Raw genomic sequence first — 18,197 nt, forward strand, 5'->3', positions numbered from 1 at the left:
CTAGTTTAGGTATTGCTTGTTCTGAAATTACTACAAAGAACACAGAGTGACATAAATTTTTTTTGACAAAAACAAAAAAAATAAGGAATCTGTCAGCTGCCTCAGATAGGCAGACGCAGCGGTATCACTTATCATCTCGCTAGAATGTGGGGGATGATAATAATATGACACTGGGTTTATGAGAAGCAATTGCCAGTTTGATTTCCACTAAGCACATGGATATCCTCCTAAGCCCATCACAAAAGTCTGTAGGAGGTTCGATATTATACACTTGGAGTCACTAAGATGAACCTAAAAGAGCGGTTGCTCAGAACACTTCTTTGACGCTCACAGAATTCAGTATCACTTCTTGCTGCAAACTTGAATGCAGATTCTAAAGTTACAACAAAAACAATGACAGACAGACAGACAGACAGACAGACAGACATACAGATAGATAGATAGATAGATAGATAGATAGATAGATAGATAGATAGATAGATAGATAGATAGATAGATAGATAGATAGATAGATAGCTCAACTGCTTCTTCACACTACAACCCTATTCCCAGGAGAATTACTTTTCTTAGGACAGTAGACAGCAGTTCAGAGGGTTAGGATGGGATTTGCTTTGCATTATTCAAAGTCTGTGTTCTTCTCTGAAGTGGCATTCATGCATATAAAACAAAAGGCCTTGCGAGTGACCCAGCAAGTGGAAGACGAGGGGCCTACAGTAACACAAACTGTCCACTTGAGCTGAATCTTTTATCTCTTGCTGGAACTGGGCAACACGGGGCAGTTCTTGTTTCGAAAAGCACATATTATTCAGGACATACAGTATATAAGGAAAAAATATAGAAGGAAAGGAGAAAGTTCTTAAAAGAGACACAAAGAATCCCCTAAGTTAATGTAATGAGATGGTGCTTGGTAAAAAATAAAAACCTGGAAAATCATCAGACACATGTAAATGCACTGCAAATCCTGCGCCGACCATGCAAATGCACTTTTGAATATATCCCCGTTCCAGAACCCTGACTACGATAATGATAATGCACACACCGGTACTTGCTCGCAAATACAACCCCACTCATCCCTAATTCGTAGGAAAGCATGCTCATCAAATGCCTATAAGGCAAAATACAAACAGTGCACTGAATGCCAACATCGACTGATTGATTTGTCCTTTTAAATTCTGTTCAATAGAATGGAAACTCACATATCCAGACAGGTAGAGGGCGATATGGCGCACTCACCTCAGCTGCAGGCACTCCCTCAGGTGGGCGGCAGTGGAGAACGATCATGCCATTGATCGGCACCTCCATCCCCTGCGGCTCCTGTTCGAAATTCTTCCTTAGGTCTATATGGAAACCAAAAGAACACTGGTAGCATGTAGCAGCTACGTTACTAGCTAAATCAAGTAGATATTTTTTGTTAAAACATTTGGAATGATGATTTAAATGTGATTTGTGTATTCAATATTAGCATATTCATATGGCATTAGCATATTTCAGTGCAACTAAAAGTAAGGTCTGAACTGATATTTCATACATACATGTTAATGCAAACAATTCTAGAGTCTCACTACAGGCATAAGCATAAAGTGGCTTCTACAGTAAAATTCTCTTGCAGGTCGACTAATGTCATCAGCTAATGGGGTTCAAATAATGCCATTATTTAAGGGTGGTACTATCCAGTGTTATTAACTAAAACTAAACCTAAAAAAGTTAATTTAAAATTAAAACTGAAATAAAATAAATAGAAATTTGCAATTTTATACAACGAAAACTATCCATTTCATATAAATATTATTAGAAAAAACTGTAAGAATTCCAAAGTGGAAAGTTATTTTTGAAAAAATAAATAAATAAATGGGCAATGATTATACTGACATGCAATGCGGACGGTGGCTTTGCGACTCTTGGAGGTGCCCAGATGACTCCAGGCCACACACAGACACCAGTAGTCCTCTGGTCCATGGAAGTCCTCCACCTGCTGTCTGGACACATTTATCATCACTTCACGGATCTTCAGCCCTGCACGGAAAGGAAAAATGGAAGGGCTAAGAATGAAAAAGAGACATGATCCACATTTTATAATGGCAACAGTCTTTGAAAATCAGTACTAACTAAAGGAAGCGATGCTATGAACTTAACTGCATTTTGCAGTAGCTCAGCTTCAGTTTCCAAAACAATGCATCTTTCAGTAATGAGCTACTTTTTTCCCCCCAAAAAAAACTAAAAAAAAAATAATGCAGTGTAACCTGTTAAAATGTTTTATATCACATTGTTTGCACAGAGAACTGAATAATCAAAGCGTTTTCATAAACGCTTCTCTCTCTCTCTCTTACGATTCACTGATTCCAGGCTCTCTGCACAAGTCCCTGTGAGCAATTTTACATCTTTTTGAAGCACAATATTTAGTTAAACTGTTGTTCATCCCTATTTTTGACTCAGCAATAGAATTTGACATATTTTCTAGTTTTATTTGTATATAAGTGTACATTTTTTCTGTGCACATTTAATAATGTCACTCTAATAAAAACAACTAAAATTTAATTCCACTCTAAACTATCAAAAAATCATCAAACAGTTATATATTTAAAAAGACCTTAAATGTAATTGTACTCTAAGTTATGAAAAGCTTACAGCATGAAATGTTTCAAAGTAGCTTTAAATAGAGTTAAACAAATAGCAGACACTAAAATTAAAAGCCAGTTAAGCCATATTCCCTCAGAGGGTTCGAAATAAACAGCCCAGCTTTTACCACACATCTATAATAATGCTCTAATGTTCATTTAATTCCAATATTGCATAAGACCATTTGGGCCTAGTTTGCGTTTAATGAACTCCGAACCCTTGTGGTTCTTGTAAGAACCACAACCAGGTAACAGATTAAAGAGCGAAAATGGTATGAGTCAGAAAGCAGGATTATGGGAATCATAATAATGCACATCTTCCTGTAGAGAATTTTAAAAACGTTCCCCAGGCTCCTCTTCAACCTTGCTGCTCTCTTCCCAGACTGCTCTATAATGTATTCTTTCTGTCATAAGCCTAATTTTAGTACTGTTGTCGTGCCGACCAAACATTAAATTATGCAGGAAGCGTTTGAGGTGGTGGATTACACTTTTCTCACAGCCAATGCCCAGAAAGCTTTGCAAAATGCAACCAAAATATACAAGCCAGGGCAACGGTGAGTGTCAAGTCAAGACGCGCACCACAAAAGCGAGACCCGATATATGAGAGCGTGTTAATGGTTACAAAACTGAAAACATTTTAAATGAAACCGTTCTGTGAATTAGAGACACAATTATGTTCAGGGTGAGCGGAGGGAGAATTACGACTATGAAACTCTGTCGCAGACGGACGCATTAATGCAAGCCTCCGTGTGGGTCTCTGTGGGTGTATTTGCTCTGCTGAGAGAAAATGAGACTCATCTTTAATGATATTAAGGTAAGCAATGGAAAATCAATTTGATATTGCTCAGTCGGAGAAGCACGCTTGGCTGTGAGAAATGAGCAGAGAAAGGGAGAGAGAGAGAATTGGAAATGAAAAGGGTATTGCTAAATAAAGGGAGACTGAGTCAGGTCAGGACTCTAAGCATCTATAATCCTTTAAATCTGAATGATTATCTTTCAAACAGTGGGGAACAGAACAAAACTGACTGAACAGAAACTGAGATTCCTGTGCCAAAAGGAAGAGAAAAGACAGCAGCAGCAGCGGGGGTGGCAGAGGCAGACAGTATTGCCAGATCGGGTGGACGATTTCCAGCCCAAAAGCTCACAAAAAAAAAAAATAATAATAATAATTAAATAAAAAAAATTAAAAACAAAACAAAAAAAGAGAGATACTTTTATAATATTTTGAAATACATTTATTATGTGAATAATTTTATTGCCAGGGTAAATCAAGGTTAATAAGGACCATTTTTAACTCATTAAAAATAAATAAATAAATAAATAAAGATAACAAAATAACATAAAAAGGATACATTTCCCAGGAAAACAGATCAAATATGTATATTCACAGGATAATGTGCAGTGAAGGCTGCATACAAAATGAAAATACTTGTACAGCTGCACTCAGGATTATACATACTGAAAGTGAGACCTCTAAATGGCTTAACAAAATAACCCGAACAGATAAAGCAGGTCTTTAATACCAGGAGAAAAATGTCTGATTATTCCTGTTTATTTTAGTGGCAGTTGCTTGGCAATGCTCAACTATCTTTGCTCATGGTCTCTCAGTTCTGCTGCCAGGATGTTTTGAGTCAATCACTTGAGCTGTAAATGTCATGTGAATACTGCTATTAGTACTTTTATTCAGTAAGGATACATTAAATTGATCAAAAGTGACAATAATGACATAGATTTCTCTTACAGATAAATTCTGAACTTCCCACTCAAAAAGTTTTCCACATAAATATTAATCTGCACAACACTGTAAGCAAATCAGCATTTTAGAATGATTTCTGAAGGATCATATGACATGTACTGAAGACTGGAGTAATGGCTGCTGAAAATTCAGCTTCGCTATTTCAAGAACAGATTACTTTTTATATTATATTAAAATAGAAAACCGACATTTTAAATTGAAATAATATTTCACACTATCACTGTATTTTTTATCTTATAAATTATCAAATATATTCAGTATAATAAAATACAAGGTATTCAAAACAACATTTAATATTCCATAATAAAAAAATTACCAGATGGTGTAGTTACTACAGCCCTAAATTTACCAAGTGCCAAAATGGAGTAAAAAAATAAAAAAATAAAATAAAAAAGGGACAATAATATTTTATTACTTTACCAGGAACTTCTGGTTTAAATTGCTAGAATAATTTGTGTTTTTTTTTTCTGAAGAGATGGAAGTGAATGAAATCAAAGACCCTAAAGCACTCTGCTAATATGATGGAAATGTTTGTGTTTGCATACACACAGTTCTCTTTTGATCTTTTTATGTTGGCAAATTGTTTGATTTGCATTACATTAAAACAGCATACTGACTGTGTTGATGTACTGGCTCTAATATATGATTGAAAAGATGACCTCTGCAAATATGTAAGAAGAAAAAATAATAACAATGTCATATTATATATTATATTCTAAGAACATATATATATATATATATATATATATATATATATATATATATATATATATATATATATATTATATATATAGATATAGGATTAAAAAAAAAGCCTGTAAGAAATATTTATGGCTGGTACATTTTCTCAATTCATTGCTATTGGCAAGAAGATATGTACACACCACCTCAGATACAGATTCTGTCGCATCCAATTCCGCCCCTGGGGATGCAGCCAAGAAACTGGAACCTTCCAGCGCTCGTCCACAGATACTCAGAGGAATCGAGACTCTCAAGCCAAGTTTGGAACTAAACGACAAGAAGCTTGAGAATGACTGCTCGGACAAAGTGCTGCCATGGAGGAAACTGTTTCACTGGAGGCACAGTTGACTTTAAATAAACCATATAAATCATCATTTCAGGCCCCGGACAGAGACAGAGTGTGTGTGTACAGACATAGGAAAGTAGAAAACAGTAAAGCATGACTAATGAATACGAATGTGTGGCATATGGAGAACGCTGGAGTTGATGCCAGTGTTGTGTGTGGCCTTACATGAAGCACATAGACCCTGGCATATGCGATAGTAAACCCATTGTTTCTGATGCATCCATTAGAGTAGACAGAAGAAAATCTCCCACAAACCAACCAAATCCAACATCCTGTTATGGCTGCCAAAGACCTTGAGGCCATGGATTAACTACGAAGCCCAGATACACATCTATAGTGCTTCCAATACCCTGTTGTATTCCTCATTGGAGTGGCTGTAATACACACTTGGCTTCTTCTGAGAGTTTTGGTTATTCTTTTCGTATTGTGCATGTAAACACACAGACATCTTGTATTCCTGAACTTGCGCCATGCTCTGTATCAACTATGAACTGCTGAAATGTCTGTGCATCTATCAGGAGCGGAGCTTTTTCACATCCTGTGCTTGTTCCAACTGCTTCTCGTGATTACATGCATCGCTGGGAACGTCTTATTTGATTTGTTCATGCAATATTAAAAACATTATGTTTGACAAGCAGTCAGGCTTACACAACGTCAGCGCTCCAGTGCTGATAATGTTCAGTGTTTTTACGAAATTTTGATAATAATGATTTTTTTTTTTTACCTGGGTGTTTTCAGCTCAACTATGTTGTTATATATTGTATATATTACCAATATACATACACACACACATTCAGGTTTATTATATATTATTTTTTTGTATTAAAATGAATATTGAAGCACAAGTATTTATGCATATGTTGTAATAAATTATGAAATCATTATTTTTTTTTTTTTAAATCATACTGCTGAAAGCTTTTGGGAATTGAATCAAGAAGTATATATTACGTATATATTACACATATAAATAATAAATTCTGTAATGTCATAACATAAGAAAGTATATGTGCAAAGTTTGATTCGTATACATTAATTAGAAGCTATAATTGTTACCAAAATGATGCCAAAATGCTCAAAAACACCTGTTCTTGATTAACTTGATTAACTGCTAATTCATATGTATACTGCAAAACTGCAAAATTAAAAAATGCAATGTTTTTTTTATTTCAAAGAATGTAATTAAAATTATTAAAATGAATAAATTATAAATCACTCGTTTTTCTATAGAAACATTGTGCAACAACGACACCAGCAGGTAAAGTTACAGCGGGAGTCTGCGTTTCTCTCACCTCCCCTGAGCTTACTGAGATTTAACAAATCACCTAAAGCATGCGGTGAGTTTGGTGTGTGTGTGTGGGGGGGGGGGGGGGGGTAATTGAGAATGAAAGGGAGAAAATCATGTAAGAAGACACAATGCCTCCATTACGATACGATTGGATCTGACTGGTAATGTTTGGCTGTGATTGGTTCATGTGATAAATCCCACCTCATGCGCATTCTGTGTTTGCGAATCAGTCAGAATGAACAATATGGCATTAATGGGAAGACTCATTTCAAAAAGTAAGTAAACAACTCACATACTTAGATATAACAACTTTGTTACTTCAAAATGAGATTTGAAATGGCCTGAAAACATGATCTGTGGGAGTTTTCAGTGAGTAATCTGCTTAAAAAAATAAAAAAAATCTCTGTGTCCAATACCAACAAACCCCTGATGACTGATGAACCGAATAATTCAGAAATAGTTAAAAGTGAACTATTAAAAAGAATAGCTGAGCATACGTTCACAAATAAAATATATTGTTTAAATTGTTACTGCCTTGAGTTATTTTGGAATAAACACATTACGAGATTCATACTTGGCTTTAATAAACAGAATATTGATCACATTGTTCATGTAAAAATAGGATCGATTTTTTTTTTTGGGAGTGTAAGTAATGGTTATTTAACCATGAACATATGACTGGGACAGGAATTTACTGTACATTTGATAAAAAAATAAAATAAAAAAAAGGACTTTGCCTGCATTTCAGAACACCACCGCACACCACTGATATATACACATATGTACACACACTATATACTACATGTACTACACTATATCTTGAACTGTAAAATTACGCTACTATTATACTGTGTTTGACCTCTAAAAGATCCTAGCTTCCATCCAAGAGAGAGAAATAAATTCCATTTCCTCTTTTCTTCATCCTTTAATTCCTGATCCCAACACATTCATGTATTCCTTCTCTGGTTTCCAGACAGGCTCTCGTCTTCATCCCTGCTGTACTTTTCACGCCAGATTCAGAGTTGGAGAGCCCCTAGTCTCCAAGAGAGTCAGTGGCGGCTTTGCTTGCCCATGGTCCTCATCCCCCTTTCCTTTCTTTTCCTGTTCCAGCATTTGGAGACTGGTGTGTGTGTGTGTGTGTGCCGGTGCCTGGATCTGGCTTGTGGCTTGTTGCTGAGTGGCAGTGAAGAGTTCTGGGAGAGATTAGGAGAACCAAATCGGCATCTCACAACAGTAACAATGTCTCAGTGTCTGGATCTGCACATCCAGTGATGGCACATCTAAAGTGTCCTCGCTCTCCCAGGGCTTGGCAGAGACAAGCAGATCTGATCCCTCTGCTAGTGCTGGCAGCAGTCGGGCTGCAGCTGTGTGTTTGCGTGTGTGAATATTGTCCGACTGTTGGCTTTGAGCTCTTTAAGCAGTGGGAGGTCTGTGCCATCCTTGTGAGCCTTCTGATCCTGTAGACACACAGTGTGTATGTGAGTTTATAGGGCCACTTCAGGGATTAAAAACCACAGATGACCGCATGGACAGAAGATGCTTGTCAGTGCCACATCCGGGAACCATTTCAAACTGCAAAATGGGTGTATTTGTGTGATATGAAATGGTTACTAGTTTGACGATAAACCAAGATAAAATTTCCAACAGTTAGTACCGCTTTATATTTTAATTATGCTTAAAACCATTTTAGCCATTTTTTAAAATCATTTTCTAAGGCCACGTATGCACGGTAAAGTTTCAGGAGTGACAACCGAATTTAAATACATACGATGTCATTTACTAATATTGGCACACAATTTACTAATTCGTTCCCTCAATGTACTAAAACGTGCACACTATTACTATTTCATTCCCTCGATTTGCTAAATTGTGCACACAATTTACTTATTCACTCAAAAAATTAGTAGGCTAAATTGTGTGCACGATTTACTATTTTGTTCCCTCGATTTATAAATCTTGTGCACAATTTAGCAAGCAGAGGGACCAAATTAGTCAATTGTGCACACCATTTATAAATCGAGGGAAAAAAGTAGTAAATCGTGCACACAATTTAGCCTACTATTTTTTCCTGCATGCCGTGTGCGGGGCTCCGTACTAAAGTATATTCCCATTCATACTTACATTTTTTAGCACAGCAGGATGACTAGGAGCATAAAATTCTCCAGCCATGACTTCCTGTTCCACGGGATTATAAATATGAGAAATATAAAGGCCAAATTCCCGTAAATCAGCCATCACAAGGAGTAAAACCAAATAATATAGTTCTGATGTGCAGAACAAGGTTGTTGAGCTTCACAAAATAGAAAGAGCTAAAGCATTGAAAATCTCCATTTCCACCATCAGGGCAATAATTCAGAAGTTCCAATCAACTAAAGATGTTACAAATCTGCCTGGGAGAGGATGTGTGTCTATAATGTCCTAATGCATGGTGAGGAGGAGAGTTTGAGTGGCCAAAGATTCTCCAAGGATCACAGTTGGAGAATTGCAGAAATTAGTTGAGTCTTGGGGTCAAAAAAAAAAAAAAAAATGCTCACAGTTGATTATACTGCTGGATCTTTAATATTGTGGGCCTATTTTTCTGCGGGAGGTTCTGGACATCTTTTTCAGATACATGGCATCATGGATTCTATCAAATACCGACAGATAAAAAATCTAAACCTGACTGCCTCTGTTAGAAATCTTATATTTTCAATCAGGACAATGATCCAAAACAAACATCAAAATTAACACAAAATGAAGCATCTGCCATGGCCGTCCCTGTCGTAGAAATGATTGGGGTGAACAGAAGAGAAGAAGCACGACCATAGAGCTGGAAATCTGAAGGATCTGGAGTGATTCTGAAGGAAAGTTATCTGATCTCTTGTCAGGTGTTCTCCAAACTCACAGGCATTATAGGAGAAAACTCAGAGCATTTATCTTGGAAAAAGAATGTTGCAATAATTGGGTGCCAATAAGCGTGTCCAACGTGAACTAGATAAAAAAAAATAATCCTAATGAGACCCCCCCCCCCCCCACACACACACACACTTTCCATCATTTGACTTCAGTGACAGGTTAGAATTTAGTAAATTTTCTGAATGAATGATCAAAAGGCTAAACAATGCAGATTTATTTTCACAGCCATCTTTGCTCATATTCACCAAGGGTGGCAATATTAGTGGAGGGCACTGTAAGTGAACACCCTACATTATAGTTTTGTGTGTGTGTACGGAACAGAACTCACTCTCGAAACTGGTAACCATAGCAATGTTCTAGTGTTTCATGCATTGGGGTGTCTGCTAGTTTTAACCAAAGAAATATTACAGCAACCAAAGCCAGTGTATTTTGTTTGTTTAGAAGGCAACTTTTTTTTTTTTTTCGTTTTATTTACAAAAAACTAACAACACTAGTAGAATGCGTTGGTCACACCTGTACATTACTTAACTGTGCTTGCAAAGCAGGATTAAGCATTGTAGAATGCGCTGGTCACACCTGTACATTACTTAACTGTGCTTGCAAAGCAGGATTAAGCAGTTAAAGGTGCATTGACAACCAAATTTAGCTGCACATGTGGCCTAAAACTATATGAAAACTTTATTATCTTGCAAGTCTCCCAAACAACACTTTTTGTTCATGTTTATGCAAACAAAAAGTGCTGCTAATTTTATTTGTTGTTGGTTTTCTATATAAGGCTTGATGAAATGATTACAGTCTGTGTATCAGTACTTTTTAAACATTTCAGCACATTTTAACAATACTGTGATAATATTTATAAACTGTGATCATTTAGTTCATTATAACCGTGACATGACACTGAAAAAGTGCTCAAAAGCCCTTTTAGACATTCTGAGCGTGCTTGGTAGTGTCTTGACTGACAACTGTCTTGAGCGCAACTGCTAATCCTGAATAAAAGTCTTTTGTTAACATGTCTGTGAGAAGCCTAAACAGTTACTGTTTATAATCCTGTATTGCAGCTACAGCTTATTTTGCAGTTGTTCGCATATTCATGTATAGCGCTTTTGGCCCCGAGGATCAGTAAGCGCATGCATTTTCTTTCCCTTCCTCCATCTCTTTCAAACTCCCTCTCTTCTGTTTTTCTCCATCGTCTTTGTCCTTCCTGAATCTCAGTGCATCTTGTCTTGTGTCTGTCTTTCTCTGTTGGCGGTAGATGATATAGCGCAGAGGGCTAGCTGTGATCTTAATGCAGAATGCTGGACGTCAATCCCTCTTGCAGTCACCAAACAGCAGGTGAGGACAATCTCACCCTACATCTCTTGCTATGTCCCTCTTTCCCTCCATATGTAGTTGCCTTTCAAGTATGTTCTCTTATCTATCTCCTGTTTACCTATCAGCCCACTGGATGTTCACCATACAGTGACATTTTAAAGAGACCCTTCAGCCAAAAATATGAAAATTTTAATATCATTTACTCAACATGATGTTGATCCAACCCAAAAGGTGGAAAACAAAAGCATTTTCATACTTTTTCATACTTTTAAGCACTGAAAAGGCAAGAGACACTTGCATATTTTTATGACCTTGAAACCCACTAATCAAAACATGCTGTGTGAACATTCTTCCAAACATCATCTTTTGTGTTCATACAGGACGCGAAGAAACATGAGGGTGATTAAATAAAGTTTCATTTTTGAGTAAACTACTCCTTTAACATTTCTCGCATACTCTCATCCTCTTCCCCTTAAATCTCTTTAATGTCACCCTTTTTCTTTAATTTCTCCCTCACCCTCCATCTTTCTCCACCCATCCCTCCATTCAACTCCCTAAATCTATACTTTGGCGGATCTCTATCGTTATCGTGCTCCTAATAAATCTCTCCTCCTCTCTTTTCTGTTTTTGCTCTCAGTCTGTCTATCTTTCTTTCTCAGTGGTAGTAGGATCAGAGGCTTTAGCTGTGTGATCTGTATTGATCAGTGAGCAGTGGGGTTATGCTGCTCTGGCTGACTGTTGTTCTGCACTGCCCTGCCCTCCTGCTCTCTTCCAGCCCATATCCATCGCCATGACAACAGCCTAAGCCATTTTTTTTTTTAAGACATCTAAACACATGGTTTCAACTGTTGGCTAAAATAGGGATTTTATGAGTTTTATTAAAAGGAACAGTTCACCCCAAAAATGTAATCATTCAGTCTGATTATTGAAAAGGACCAACTGGTTCATTAAGAACTGGATCACTATTCTGACTCCCTCATACAGCAGAAAACAGTTGAGTGATAATCACAGGCTTTTAACTTTGATCATTTAAATCAGTAAGTCAAATAATTCAAGTATGAATTAGTCCAATTTGAGAATGATTCAGTCTGATTTATTAACAGATGGTTTAGGCTGATTTTTAACTAAATCAACTGGTTCACTGAAACAAACTGTCTCAAAAGAATAATTCTTTCATTGAATCAACCTGAGAACTGCTGTAACTGGATCAATAAATCAAATAATTGAACAATTCAACTTCTAACTCTAGAATAGTCTGATTCATGAAAGAATTGCTCAGATTGATTTGTGAACCAAATCAACTGGCTCCTTTAAAAGAACTGATTCAATGGAATGATTTGTTCATTGATCAGGATGTCAACTTCAACCACTGGTAGCTGTTCTTGTTCTAACAACTCAATTGAGGGGAAGTTCTCAGAGAATAAGGACAAAATATGGGTCTGTTACACACACAAAGCTGTCATGTAACTTAAAAAGACTTGGACTACAGCAGCCAACTGGTAAGTAATGACAGAATTTTCATTTTTGGCCGAACAATTCCTAGTCATTTGCTATCAATTGCAGCCATGATGATTATCACCCCTGGCAACACGAGCAACTGACACATCACAGACACTGCAGCTCACAGAGCCCTATCAAATACATTTTCATGAAACGCCAGCATAAAAGCCAACACGGTCCTCATTATTATTAAACAAACCAGCACATTTTATCAAGCACAGGTGCACAAATGTGTGATAATGCACTGGATGCACACTTTCACCACGAATGAATTATGAATCATTGCCCACACAGTGAACTGCCAACACCTGAGGTGTGTCTGCAAGGTCACACAACCTGAACCCCCATTGACCCACAGGCGTTCTTTAGACATCACCCTAGGAAAACACTCATTGTCGTCCTTGTGCTTTTAGCTTATATACAGTTCTAACAATGCTCATTTCATTCAACAATCTTCCAATTGTGGTTATTTTCAATATTATCTTTTATGTTTTACTTTTAGTCAGAAATGGGCCTTTATATTAAAGAACGTTTCCAAATCAATAGAACCCCAATCTTTTTTTTTTTTTTTTTTTTTTTTACGTTCTGCAGAAGATGATACAGGTAATACAGGTTTGGGACGACATGAGATGATGACAGAATTTTCATTTTTGGGTGAACTATCCCTATGACATCTCTATATTTAAAATGCAATTGTAGTAGCAGATTTTAAAGATCATGTTTATAATACAACAGTCACATTAGTAGCCAAAAGAGATGTAAATGATGCTGGGAGGTGATTATACTGTCCTGCTCGTAAATGATTCTGTTTGTAAGCCAGAGAATCACAGTGGTGTCCAGTCCTGTTAGCCAGCTCTGCTGTTACTGTGTGTTTGGCCACAGGAAGGAAACTGATCTGGCTAATTCTGAAACAGACTTGCAAGCTGGCCACTCTTCCTGATGGCGTTCATCAAACATGAGGCGGTAAAGCCGGAGCTTTCCTTTTACTTCTCCATTAATGCCTGTGATTCTTTGTTCTGCATCAGAGTCAAGCACAAACGCATAAAATTAGACAAACAAACAAACTCTGGGCGATATTTACAGTATAATAAAAACTACACAGTTTCATGGTCCAGCGCAGGTGCAAGCCATTTTTACTAACATTATTAGGCAGATAAAATGGGATTATTTATCTGTACAGTATATGTACATCGGCAAGACACTTTGTTTTTATATCAACCTCGTCCTGTCCTGCAGTGCAGTTTTGCAGTCTTTACCAGTCTTGACAAAAATGCACCATTTCAAAAGTACTGACAGATTTACCAACCATCCTTCCGTGAGCGATTCCATTCAGCCCAGCAGGACAAATAATCCAAGCAGGCACGCAGGCAGTCCAAGGACATCGCGGCTCCTGCTCTCAGAGTTTGATTTATCTGCTTTGTCGCTAGAGAGATGCGATCGGAGCGTATCTATGCTGGACCGAGGGAGCCCGGCCTTAATCAACGGAGCCTCACAGATGTACAGAGATGATTAGGCAGTCCAACAACCCACTGAGACTCAATGGTCAGTGCCGGGCACGGATAGAAGATATCTGTAAGTGTGCTAAGAGGAAGCTCAGATAGCAAGCTGGGTGCATGCAACATCACATTTGAGGTGGATGTTTATTTTAGCAGATGATCCAAGATCAGCCTTGGGACTTTCAGTGTGTGAGATTTTACTTAGATTTGTAAGCAGTAGATTCCTTCTACTTTACAATGGGGTGGTGTGGCCTAGTGGTTTCAGCTATGGGATGATAAACAAAAGGCTGTAGGTTTGAGGGCCCCACAAGGGCTAATCCATAAGCACTACTGTGCCTGTGGCAAGGCACTTAAATCCATGTAGCTCCAGGGGGATTGTCTTTATTATAAGTGCACTATAAGACCCGTTTCACATCGCAGTGTGAGCAAAAATGTAGCATAATTTCAACAGTAAGCTCTATAAAGAAAATAAAGTAATTTATAAGTTACAACAGAGCATTTTCTTTTAAATTAAGCCAAATAAGGTAGAATTTTGAGAATTACTGTATTATAAACTTGATTGTCATCAAATCTAATTTATCACCACATTTTCCATCCAAATAATAATTTATCAACACAGAACAGAAGCCAAATCCTCATGTGTAGCATCAAACTTCTCCAAATATGACAATATAAAATATGCCCCCTAATGGCAGTAATACCAAACATTAAGTTGTTTGCAAAAACACTTTCACACATGCAGATCAGTAATTGGTTTCTGAATGGATTCTGTTTGCGTCTCTTATGAAGCAAAAAGCAACAGCATTTACTCTCTGCTTATTGACTACGCTGATATGAATGAACAGCTATCCACATACACTACAATTTAAAAGTTTGGGTAAGATACAGTGTAAACATTAATATTGTAAAATATTGTAACAATTTTAAATAACTGATTTCTTTGGTTTTAATGTTTAAAATGTAATTTGTTCCTGTGATGGCAAAGCTGAATTTTCAGCAGCCATTATTTCAGGCTTCAGTGTCACATGATTCTGGAAAAATATCCTTATTATTATTATTAAAACAGTTGACAACAATTGTGCTGCTTAATATTTTCTGGATTATTTTATGAAGAGAATTTTCCAAAGAACAGCATTTATTAAAAAAAAAAGAAATCTTTTGTAACATTATAAATGCCTTCATTGTAATTATTGATGATTTCAGTGCTTACTTGCTAAATAAAAGTATTAATGTATTTTAAAACAAACAAACAAACAAACAAATAAAATAAAAAGCACTCACCCCAAAACTTTCAACAGTGTATATTTCTGACCTCACTCATAACCATCCTTTCAGGAGGAACCTCACATCAAGTGTGAAATATTCACAGTGACACTCTAAACTCTCCATCAGAAGTGAATAACTTCCGGTCTATAGTTTGGATAAGCAGCAGGGATTTAAGCTGGAGGATTTCATCCTCACTAGCAGTTTTAAAGCTTTCAATACAGGTAGCATTCAAAATCTGTCAATTTTTTCAGCTGCTGACAGTTGTCTCTTTTATAACAGATAAAGATGAAAGAAATAAATACAAGTGGTAAAAACATGCCTGAAATGAGCCAGACTGCTTTTCAGACATTTTTGAATATAAAGCAGCAATTCACCCCTGGGTCAAGTACTGTACGTTTTATTTCACTATGTTGCATCACTAGATCAGCCCTTTCAGCTTTCAGAATCTGCACCAGCAAATACTAAATGCAACAATCAGTCTCTTTCAAGCTCTTACAGATAGCACACTATGTTTGATGGAGAGTGAGCTGAAAGATGAAAGCTGCAAAAAGTTGAGCCGAATGTCTGCTGCTGTAGGATTTGACATTCTGGACGCCACTCACCCAGCAGCCACTGACAGACAGATAGAAGGTGCATTAAAGGAAAAGTTCACCCAAAAATGAAAATTTGCTGTAAATTTACTCACCCTCAGGCCATCCAAGATGCAGTTTGTTTCTTTATCGGAACAGATTTGGAGAAATTTAGCATTACATCTCTTGCTCACCAATTTATCCTCTGAATAAACAAACTCATCCATGTCTTTTATAGCCTGAGGGTAATTTCAGTAAATTTTCATTTTTTGGTTGAACTATTTATTTAAAGAGAAGGACAGCACATGGGTATTTACCGGTTCCTAGTTCAGTGTGCTCCAAGGAAGTGTGTTGGTTCTGATGGACCCACTCCCCGTTGCATTTAAAGAAGATCTGGAGGGCGGGACGTGCACGGCAACGTAGCTTGATGGGGTTGCTTTTGACAATGTACGCATCATCGGGCTCCTGCAGAAAGTGAGGCAGCGTTCCAGACATCGCTGAGAGACCATCACGTGACCCTGCAACAAAAATTCAGGAGTTTTACGTCAGCTCTAGAAGAAAAGTCATTGTTTCATTCAAAATGGAGCAAAAATGTCTAACCGGCCAAATCCGCTCAACTGACAGCTATCTATCTGCAAGTTCCTATAATCAGACACATCAGCTAAGCTCCCTGACAGCAAGCTTACTCACTTCTTTAACTGGTCTGTCAATCACTTTCAAAAGCGCTTTTAGGTTGGACGATGTTTTCAAATGAGCACAATACGAGCTGGCGACACTGAGAGATAAAGTCAAAACGGCCCTAAAGCAGCTGAAGGTGCCTGCAGATGATTTTAGCACCGTTGACAGCAGCCAGTTGATACTCAATAGTGAGCATTTTCAGGACCACGGACAGCTCCCTTGGGCTCTGTGGCTTCACATTAAATCAGACATTATATGCAGATGTTTGCTCTGTTCCAAAACCCAGTGAGCTGCTAATGGAGGCAACATTTTAAGGTAAAGCATAATGCTTGCCAACGCAAAGGCTGTTCCAAAAGGTGGGTAACTTAATTACGCTGCATCCTAAAATACCTTATTTTAGACTGTCCTAAGGCAGCAACACATGTGTCCATGCATCTCACATTCATTGTAATGATTTCAGTAGAAATACAAACTGAAGTTGGAGGATGAAGTGATAAAAATGTTGAATATAAATTTACTAAATATAAGCACACACTGGGATGTCAAATTAAAGGTTAATTTAAAAAAGGATAACATTTCTGATCTATGTTGATGAAGGAGTACTTGAGCCTGTGGATAGGTCTGGGAGGGTGTATAAGACAAAAAAGTTTGGAAAAAGGATTTGGAGCAAGCATATACAGTAATATGGAGGCAAAGTCACAATTGTGCTTATGGGTATTTTTTTCAGCCACTATATGGTAATTATACCTGAGTTAATCTGCAAAAGGCACATTTACTTTGTGACAGTTGAGTCAGGATCTGTGAGCATTTGCTGTCACAGCAAGAGCTGGACTAGGCTGATCTTGTGGAATTCTGAGTAAAGCTCATATCATATCTATTTGATATGAAAAAGAAAAAGACTAGTCATATCCGGTCCATTAAATATATATATATATATATATATATATATATATATATATATATATATATATATATATATGCACACACACAATATATTTCTGTTTTTTTTTGTTTGTTTTTTTCCACATCTTTACATAATTCAAAATCCTTTTGGTCAAAATAAAGCTACAATTATATATAAAATGACCAAAACATACTGTAATAAACACAATAATAAATGTCCTGAAATGTTTCTCTTCTCTTTCAAAATTTCTTGTAACCCTCCATTGTATCTGTCAAATAAAGCATCAAAAGCCCAAGAAATAAAATAAAAGTACTGTAAATCTATAATAAACTGGCTATTAAAAAACGGAAAACAGTTCTGACATGCCCCATGAAATCGACCACATACGGGTGTGAAATTCTATTTCACACAGGGATATTTGGAAAAAGATTTAGAGTCTAAAATGTCTTGTGGATAAAAGAGCCACACAAGAGTGACAAGAGCTGAAATATCCACAAGCACACAATGATTTAAAGCACTCCTCTCCCTCGCTCTTCACGTTTCTCTCCTGCTCACTCTCCATTTCTCTTTCTGTCACTGCATCTGTGTACACACACACACACACACACACACACACACACACACACACACACACACACACACACACACACACACACACACACACACACACACACACACACACACACACACACACACACACACACACACACACACACACACACACACACACACACATTCTAAGACTCTCCCTCACTAATAAAACTATCACAGACATAACTGACTGAAATCTTAAGCATAATAGAAATTTCTATTGACTTGTAATCCTTCCCTGGGA

General features: G+C 37.1%; 1 protein-coding gene across 2 annotated transcripts in view; it reads right to left on the reverse strand.

Moving 5' to 3' along the window:
• LOC109110388 (netrin receptor UNC5D-like) overlaps positions 1-18,197 on the reverse strand; it is a 168,866-nt gene that overhangs the window by 45,446 nt on the left and 105,223 nt on the right. For both annotated transcript variants that reach the window (XM_042778845.1, XM_042778846.1), the window contains 3 exons: positions 16,098-16,298; positions 1,870-2,013; positions 1,234-1,337 (listed from right to left, as the gene is read on the reverse strand). In XM_042778845.1, coding sequence (XP_042634779.1) covers positions 1,234-1,337; positions 1,870-2,013; positions 16,098-16,298 — 449 coding nt within the window. The remainder of the gene's footprint in view (positions 1-1,233; positions 1,338-1,869; positions 2,014-16,097; positions 16,299-18,197) is intronic.

This window comes from Cyprinus carpio, chromosome A21 (assembly GCF_018340385.1).
Source record: "Cyprinus carpio isolate SPL01 chromosome A21, ASM1834038v1, whole genome shotgun sequence".
NCBI lineage: Eukaryota > Metazoa > Chordata > Actinopteri > Cypriniformes > Cyprinidae > Cyprinus > Cyprinus carpio.